At 47.0% G+C, this 9456-nt stretch overlaps 1 protein-coding gene and 1 pseudogene across 1 annotated transcript; one reads left to right on the forward strand and one right to left on the reverse strand.

The window, feature by feature from the left end:
* Positions 1-1465: 1465 nt before the first annotated feature.
* Positions 1466-4848, forward strand: LOC120691233 (proteasome subunit beta type-6-like). Its single transcript, XM_039974257.1, has 8 exons — positions 1466-1775; positions 2568-2644; positions 2969-3024; positions 3186-3258; positions 3394-3505; positions 3789-3862; positions 4016-4090; positions 4531-4848. Exons 1-8 carry the CDS (start codon positions 1637-1639, stop codon positions 4660-4662), a joined length of 738 nt encoding a protein of 245 aa, XP_039830191.1. The 5' UTR covers positions 1466-1636; the 3' UTR covers positions 4663-4848.
* Positions 4849-5314: 466 nt separating this feature from the next.
* LOC120691234 lies at positions 5315-8890 on the reverse strand (annotated as a pseudogene).
* Between the last annotated feature and the right edge of the window lie 566 nt (positions 8891-9456).

Raw genomic sequence — 9456 nt, forward strand, 5'->3', positions numbered from 1 at the left:
AAAAACCATAACGTAAAGTAGTTTTTCATAACATGTCAAATGATAATCTTATATCAAACATTCATTTTTTAGTGTCGCGTCTCAAACAAGAAAATCACCAGGAAGCTGCTGCCCACGAAGACACCGGAAACGAAGACAATAGTTGTGTACAAGACAGTCCCAAGCCTATCTAAACATCTTTCTCTACTTAGACTAATCCCACTGGGTAGTTTCATTTTTTGTTTCCAAAAATGTCACATCATCAAAACACAAATGAAACCATAGATAAAACTCACTTCAGAATGCATTGTTTCATGTTTGATATTTCATAAGCTCTCATTTAATTTAATTTTAAGACTCATCAAGAGTTGGTAACTGTGCATACATAGTTTCATCTTTCATCTCTCTCTTCAGTAATCCAGTGCCACATCATCTAAAATACTGACATAGTACCCTATTTAATGTGTATAAAACTCTCATGAAACCTCCACTAAAAATATCCTAAGAAAATTAATGGCTGATTAAAATATAGTTGCCTCCAGACAAATATTGGTTTTATTGTATACTCCAACAGTAACCTCTACTTTAAGATTTTTATTTTTAAAGTAGGGGTTGTCCCTACTTTCTCGACTTTGGCCATGTTTAGTTCCAAAAAAATTCTACAGTATCCGTCACATCAATTTTTTTGACACATACATGGAGCATTAAATGCAGTTGAAAAAATAACTAATTACACAGTCTAACTGATTAGCACGAGATAAATATTTTAAGCCTAATTAGTCCATGATTGGACATTATTTGTCAAGTAACAATGAAATGTGCTACAGTATCAAAACCCAAACTTTTTCGCGAACTAAACACAGCCTTTGTATTTAACCTACAACTCCAACAAACCCCTACTTGGTGGATCCCATCAGTAAGTGAGTGAACCTTATTTTTCTCTTTTTTTTTCTTCCTTCTTTCCCTCTCCTGTGCACCATCTCTCATTGGTGAAATGGGTCTTATCCGTAAGTGAGTGAGTATTTGGTAGCTGCTAATGTTGATAGGAAAATATAATATTGAGCTACCTATTATATTATTAAAGTATTTGCTAACTACTAATATTAATAGATAAATGCAATATATGATTTGATAGAATCCACATGCTACGGATGCCATTCAATTAGCAATATTATTGTTATTAAGATATCTGTATGAGATATTATTATAAATTTATCATTTAAAATATTTACTTTAGTATTCCTTCTATTGTACTATTTTTATATTGATGTAAACTCATATGATGGGGCGCGCGAAGCGCGCGTTAAGTTCTAGTGGTTGTAAACGATTGTAGGAATCTCAATTAGTGGAAGGTGGGAAGAAAATCTTCAGAATTGGCGAGTTCGATGTGTGATATTCTTGTGCCCGGCCCAACTGGACGCACCACACCAAGCCCAACACGGCCCACCTTCTCTCTTTCTTTTCTCTTCCCCCTCGGTTTCTTCTTTCTTGCGAGAGAGGCCAGAACCGAGCAAACTTAACCCAACTCCAAACAACTGAATCGAACCAGTACTACCAGACCAGAGATCACCACAGCTCCTGCAGTTCTGCATCGGCTCCGCTCCGCTTACCTCACCGGCCTAGGGTTTTTGCCGCGGCTCATCTCGCCCGCTCCGCCATGGCCGCCGCTCACGAGTGCTCCGCCGCCGCCGCCGGCGAGGCCCCGACCACCGGGGAGCACCGGATGGGGACTACCATCGTCGGGGTCTGCTACGACGGCGGCGTCATCCTCGGCGCCGACTCCAGGACCAGCACCGGTACGGGCTTCGATCGATCCCCTCGATCTGTCTGCGCTGCGGGAGATCCTGCCGCCTGTACGGGTGGATTTGGCGTGGCGTGGAAATCGCGTCGCTGGTCTAGGTTTTCGCTGGATCGTCAGGAATTGACGAATGAAGTTGCCGGCTGTGATACGTGCTGCCTTTCTAGTTTCACTGCTAGGTTCATTGTTAGTTTCCTTTTGCGATATTAGGGGATGTTCTCTACTTTTATGTTAGTCTCACAGTTGCAACTTTCGAGATTAGAGTTATTTGGGTACTAGCAGTAGGATTGTTTTGGGGATGTTGTCCTCTCTCTGCATCCTGTTTCAATCTTTGAGATAATTTTCCCTGTGTTTCTGAGTACAAAAATAGAATAGTCCAACACTCCAACTCTGTTCCAGTTAACTGTTACTGGTATAGTTGTGGTGACTGGTGACAATGAATGATAGTTTTTTTTTCAAGTCAGACACACATGAACCATTGCTGAATGTCTAGTTGTATTTAGCATGCCCGAAAAAAATCTGCCTATCTCAGACGCATGAGCCTGCATCCATGTCCATTTAACATTGATGAATGATAAGGTTATGTGTCAGGGATGCATAATTGAACTCTTTATCCTTGTGGGTGATTTGTATCCTGCTTATTGGACAACATGCCTCCAAGATCATGTGGTGTCTAAGTAGTTCAAAAAAATGATTTTGCACCTATTTCCACCGATTAAATTCAGTGTTAAGCTGCTGTGTTACTCTTTTTTGGCATCATGTTAATATATTTTGTTGCCTGAATTCATAGGAATGTATGTGGCAAACCGTGCTTCTGACAAGATTACTCAACTGACGGACAATGTGTATGTCTGCCGCTCTGGATCTGTAAGTTTCCATGCTATTTTGAAGATTGAAGCAAAAAACTTGTTTTCTCATGATTTTTTCATCATTTCATGTTAAGATTCTTGAGTAGAAACTTTTATTTCAAGATGACACTTAATTCAGATGGTGGCTTAAACATAATCTTTTGTCTGAACTAGTTAATAAACATGTAACACAATAGTTATTCATAATGCTTTTTTTGTGCTGCCTTATCTTTTATTATCTTTGTAGAAAGGAATTTCTTCTTTTTAGTCCACTGTATCGTGCCAGGTTCCTGTTTGCAAGTTTGTCATTTCATAAGTATAATTCTTGCTTTTATTTTTGCAGGCTGCTGATACACAAGTCATTTCAGACTATGTACGTTATTTCCTTCACCAACACACGTAAGTTCGTTCTTATACACTAACAACGTTTAATCTTCTCATTGAATGGAACAACAAACTGGATGGGATTTAAGATCTCTTTTATAAAAATGGAGGTATATAGTTACATTAAATATTTGGCATGCAAGGTAGCTGATGCTAAAGTTATCCTCCATGTGCAGAATCCAGCTTGGGCAACCAGCTACTGTCAAAGTTGCAGCAAACTTGATTAGGTTGCTAGCCTATCAGAACAAGGTATTCTAGCACAGAGACTGTTAAATGCACTTTACTGACCTCATTCGTGAACACATGACATCTTGCATTGTTTTTCACATTTGATGCTAAATTCTTGTCTAGTTTCCACAATGAATATTTGTTATCAATGTCCAGAACATGTTGCAAGCTGGCATGATAATTGGAGGATGGGACAAGTATGAAGGAGGCCAAATTTTCTCCGTTCCCCTTGGTGGAACGATTCTGAGACAGCCATTTGCAATTGGAGGTATATTTCTCCCATAGAGTTACATGGCTCATGTTTTTTCAAGTCATCATCCTAGTTGCAACTTCCAATGCTTTCCTGCAACATACCCTCTGCGCTCGGCTAATGATCCAGTACTTAAATCACCTGCTTTTTGCATTATATGATATTTGAATGTTCGTACTCCAAATCTGGTTAAGAAAAATATGTATTTGCTGAGAAATATGGATCGTATTATTTTCCTAATCCTCTCTTTCTATATGTTGCTGTTTCTGACACTTATGGCAATATCTCTGTCTTCTTGCAGGTTCGGGTTCAAGTTACCTATATGCGCTGCTTGATCATGAATGGAGAGAGGGAATGAGCCAGGAGGAGGCGGAGGTACATCTCTAGGTTCCCTCTTTAGTCTGGATACTAATACAGGATGTTTTCTCTCCTGGTAATAGGACATAGATTATTGACTGTGTAAAGCATAATACAGTACAAAACTAGGTTCAGTTTTCCTAACCTGGTTCCTTTACTTCATATTTGCAGAAATTTGTGGTGAAGGTAGTTTCCCTTGCTATGGCCCGTGATGGTGCTAGTGGAGGGGTTGTTCGTACAGTTACTGTAAGTTCTCTTGTACGATGCAAATGCCATGCTTCATTTATTTTGCTTGAGAAATTTTGAAATGTCAGAAATACCTAAAACTAGGGGATGTTTTGGATTTTCTATTATGTTGTAACTTTCTACAGATCTAGCATACTGGGTCTTGTTATATCTTTCTAAAGTAAAAGTAGTTGTAACTGAAAACCATAAATATTTATTCAATTGAGTTTTCTGTGCTTGCTTTGTTTTCATGTTCTTGAACTTTTTCCCCTGTGGTAAAATATGCTTGATTTGTAAGTGACTTTGCAAAGGATGTTTTAATTAGATGCCTGTATTTTCCCTTCGCTCTCATTTTTCCGTTCAACTTTATTTGCCACTGTTAGTCTGGTGGGCACTCAATAGATAATTTTGGCTGATTGTTTTTTCCAAGTTGGATACTAACTGATGTGGTTGCGGTGCAGATAAATGCTGATGGTGTGAAGAGGAACTTTTACCCCGGCGACAAGCTGCCACTGTGGCACGAAGAGATGGAACCCCACAACTCGTTGCTTGATATTCTAGCTGCTGGAAACCCTGATCCAATGGTGCAGTGAATTTGCACACCAGCCATGGCCCTTTCTTTGTGAACTTCCCTACTGTATCTGACTTCTAGATTTCAACTAAAGAACTCGAAACCATTCCTGCCAAATTATGCCACACCAATGTATTTACGTTTTCTTGTTATCGTTGTTTCAGTTTAGCACTATGATTGATGTTTCAAAGCAATGGTTATCACAGCATATCGTATTGGCTTTAGATAATGGATAGTAGTTACTAGTTACCGTGATGAGTCTACGGTCTTAGTGATTCACAAATGAGAATACGAAGATACGGTCATGTTAAGTTGATGCAGATAAAAGACGCAAAAAAAAAACGATGCATATGCAATCAGCCCATCGCTATCAGTTTATCGTGCAGCAGTCTGCGCTGGGCTACATTCTCGCAGCTTTGTTTGCCAGTAACTTTTCGATTTTGGAAGGAAAACGTGCTCGGCGAAACACTAGTCAATTGGTAACGAACAGTGAGGGATGCTACAGCTAAACATCCAGAAAATAAACGAGTAGCTTCAAAGCATATTCTTAAGACAGTGAGGGACTGACTAGTGACTTCTGATCTGGCCCGAGGAGAGTTCCGGGCTTCTGGCAGGTGGCTAGTATGAATTCGCAGAAACTATCACACTGTAGCTCTGATTTTCTGAAGGACTCGTATCTCTGAACCCGCCATTCATTCATTCAGCCATTCATTCATTCATAAGGTAACACCGATCCGTTACATTTGAGATAATGTATACTACAGGAAGTTAGTAAAGCCTTTGTACAGTTTAAATTTAATTGCCAAATTATTCTCAAATTTCTTGGCTCTAGTCAGTATGCAGTTCTATCATTAGGCCTGGTGAAAAAGGTGTCGAATAAACATTTTCACCGGCTCTAATTTTTTGTTTGTCATGGGATATAGTACATTGGGTTGGGGAGCTTGAAGGAGCGAGCACTCATGGAAGAGCCAAGCAGATCGCTCCACTGATCCCCTGAATTGCCCAGGATCCTGTACCCTTCTGATTCAATTTGCTTCCTCTTCTCCGATTATAGGTTGTCGCAGCTTTTTTGCGGTCAGACGCTGTCCTGGACATTGGGAAATACAATCTCAGAATTCCAGTACAAACGATAGACGTTGAAAAAGAGTTGGTCAGATTCAGCATAAACAGCATTGAACAAAATGATTAGAGCAAGTATTATAAGCCTCTCTCAGCCGGCTAAAAGAGGCCACATCATCAAAAAAGTGTCCACGTGAGGAGAAAGAATCAGGAACGGGCGACTAACTCTTCGCCGGCTGCAAGCGGGCTGATCTTCTCTGCTTGTGGGCCTCGACATTGGGAATTGCTCGCACGCAGCCGGCAGGGGGTGGAGAAGCGGGCGCCTGCGTGCGGACGCAGCCGGCCGGTGGCTGGGTTATAAAACTTGCTCTTATGACCCTTAACCAACAGCAGTTGCTTTTCATGGTAGTAATAATGTCAGATAGAATTTTGGACAAGGATAGCAACAGCATAGTGGTATATAGGAGACGGACACCAAATTCAGTGGTTCAGAACAAGAATATAACAAAGCGCTTGGTTGCAAATATTGCTTCCGGCTGTGGTGACTGGTGCCGACTGGGAGTGACATTACAATGTCATAATTAGGAGTTCAAATTCTTAGGCCCTGTTTAGTTCAGTTTACATGTAAACGTAAAAAAATTTTGCGTGGGAATCTTGCCAATTTGAAGTACTAAATGAAGTCTATTTACAAATTTTTTTGCACAAATGGGTTGTAAATCGCGAGACGAATCTAATAATGCTAATTAATCCATGATTAATCAATAATTAGCGGATGGTTACTGTATCACCACTGTTGCAACATGGATTAAGTAGGCTCATTAGATTCGTTTCGCGATTTACAGCCCATCCATACAAAAAGTTTTGTAAATAGATTTCATTTAGTACTTTAAATTAACAAAAGATTCCTTTGCATTTTTTTGCGTTTACGGGGTGGGAACTAAACAGGGCCTTAGTAGCATCGTAGATCCAACCATTCTAGTTCTAGACATGTTAGCGATATAACTACAGGCTAATAGCACAGAAGATTGGTGTGGATAGTAGCAAATGACATGAAACTAATGTGCCAGGTATACCTGAGGATGAGCTTATCCCAGTCGTGGAACCCCTGTTTGGTGAGGTTGTCGACCGTGACGCCACGGTACCCCTCGCTTCTGCCCGTGAGCAAGATGACCTTGAATCCGAGCTCGAGAACCTCCTTGTACAGCTTCAAGCTGGAGGGGATCGCTGGCGCCTCCCCCCTCTCCACCCACTTGTCAAACTCGAGGTGGTCGAACAATTCAAGCCTGCGGATTGAAATAAAGTAAACCGTGTGAGACCATTTTCAATGGAGCAATTCATGCCTTGTAATTCGTTGTCTTTTGTTTGGTGTCCAAAGTTTTGCCATTTTGGGTGGCAGCTACCGGACGCGGATTGGTTGCTCAATTGGAACGATGCTCGGAATTTTGTGTGGTCAAGACTGACTTACGGGACACTGTGCATCACGAAACCGTCGTCCAACAGAGAAGGCAACGGCGCCATCCATCTCCTCGAACGCATTGGGCGAGCAGCAGCGCGAGGCGAGGGCGGCGCGGCGCGAGGGCGGCGGAGGAGCCCCTTCCTCCGCCCCGGACGCCGGCGATGCTCGGCCGGCAAGAGAGGAGGCGGCGGCGGAGCAGAGGAGGAGGCGCCGGCGGAGCTTGAATCGGCAACGGTGAAGCTCGAATCGGCGTCGGCGAAGGTCGAATCGACAACGCCGATCTTGAGGGCGGCCTGGAGGCGCAAGACCCAGCGCCGCCCGCTGAGCCCTCGCCGTTGCGTTCCCCGTCCGCGTCCGCGTCCCCTGTTGCGGCCGTGAGCTCAGCGGCGGGGCGGAGCGGCAGTGGAGGAGGTGGAGGAGCAGGGGAGGAGGTTGGGGGCCAGAGGAGGTACGGCGGCGGGGCGCAGGCGCTCGTCAAGTTCCCCGGAGCGGAGGAGCAAGGGAGGCCGGGCCTTCCTCCTCTTCGGCGCCTCCTGGGCTCCGCTTCCTCCTCGCCGTCCTCGGCGGCACCCTCCTGATCTCCGCTTCCTCCTCGCCGTCCTCGGACCGCCTCCGGCGCAGGCCCGGCACCTCGGCGTCCACCTCGGCACCCGCAGGCCCTTGACCTCCTCGAACTCCACCGCGGTGGCCTCGTGGCTCCGCGTCCGCCGGTGCCGCAGCCCGCTGCCGCCAGCCGTGGGGCTCGACGCGGGAACCGGCCCCGCCAGCGTGCGGTCCGCCTCGCGCTTCTTTCGCTCCGCCCCCTCCTTCCCCGTGCGGCGCGCGTGGGCGGCGCTGCCCGCCTGCCCTCCTCTCCCCACTGGATTTTGCGTCCGCCGTTGGAGACGAGAAATTTTGCGTGAGGGATGCATCTACTGTTCGTGATGCAAACGGAGGAATGCCTCCGGCATTTTGCGTTGCCTTGTTGGATTCGGTCTAAATCTCTACCAATTTTTTGTCGATGTGATGGGAGAGGAAGGAAAACTCACCCGTATCCGTGGTCGGCGTAGTAGGGTAGGTTCGACAGCAACGTCTCGTCGATGTCGAAGATCCAGGCGTCGCGGCCGTCGCCCCCGAGGTCGGAGCCCATGAGGTAGGCCCGCACGTGCGCCGCGCACTCCGCCGGCACGGCCTCCCATGGCGCCAGGTTGTTGGCCTCTGCCGCGAGCCGCCAGCTCGCGCAGCGCACGTCCGCCGGCACGTCGTCCAGCCCCTCGTCCGCGACCCGCGCCAGCGACGACGACGGGAGCTCGATGACGAGCGGGCGAGGCAGGAGGTGCTGCTGCGCCGCCGCGTCCGCGGCCTCCTCGGACGGGACCTGCGACGGGGCGGTCGGCACCACCTCCGCCTCCGGCTCGGCGGCGCAGGGGAAAAGTAGCGGCGTCGCGGCCAGGAGGAGCATCACGAGCAGGCGGACGAGATCGCCACCGCCGCGGTGGCGCGCCATGGCGTGCTTACTGTTGTTGATCGACCGCCCGCGCGGGGGGGGCAGGGCGGGCGCGGGGGCGAGGCGAGGCGGTGGTGGCGCGGGGCCCGGCTGGCGGCGGGAATGCGTGGCTCCGGCAACCTAGGCGCATGGAGGGGACGGAGGACGGCCGGTGGAGGCGGGTTACGGCCTGATTGGTTTGCGGATAGCCAGAGCTTGGCTCGCATGCTGCGTACAGGCCTGCTGTGGCCAGGCTCGCCAGGTGACAGTACTGCTTGATTGGTTTGCGTACGCACGTACACAAGCGGGGTTCAGACGCTGTTTGGTTGCTGGCTCATCCAGTGCAAAAGTGATTTTCTGTGTCTGCACGTTCTCCCATGTACATGCCAATGCGCTCACGCTTGCACCAGCGGAGCCTGGCTACAGGGAAACGGTCGATTCTCTCGTCCCTCTGGAGCCTGGCCGAGAGGAGCCTTTTGCATGCGTGCAGCCTGGTTGAGGGAGGGGACCAGAAAACCAAATGCGCGGAGCCTGCATCCGACGAGCCTGGTTGAGCTGCATCCAGCCAACCAATCAGGGTTTGGGCGCGCGGGCTGACAAAATAGCCTCTGGTCGAGCGCGGGGGCTGGAGCTGACGTGGAGCCTAGCTGACCCGCCGCGCTGGCGTCCACGGGGGCAAGAGTAGTAAAAATGTAAATATTTTCCCTCTCTCCCCTGCTGATTTTGTAATTGCAAAAATAAAAATACTATCTCAGGAGTTGGCGATCGTTATAATGGTATAAAGTTAAAATCTCCGGCTTTGAGGGGAAGAAGCGAGCGACGAGTCGGGGGAGTTG

The sequence above is a fragment of the Panicum virgatum genome, chromosome 9N (genome assembly GCF_016808335.1).
Source record: "Panicum virgatum strain AP13 chromosome 9N, P.virgatum_v5, whole genome shotgun sequence".
NCBI classification, from domain to species: domain Eukaryota; kingdom Viridiplantae; phylum Streptophyta; class Magnoliopsida; order Poales; family Poaceae; genus Panicum; species Panicum virgatum.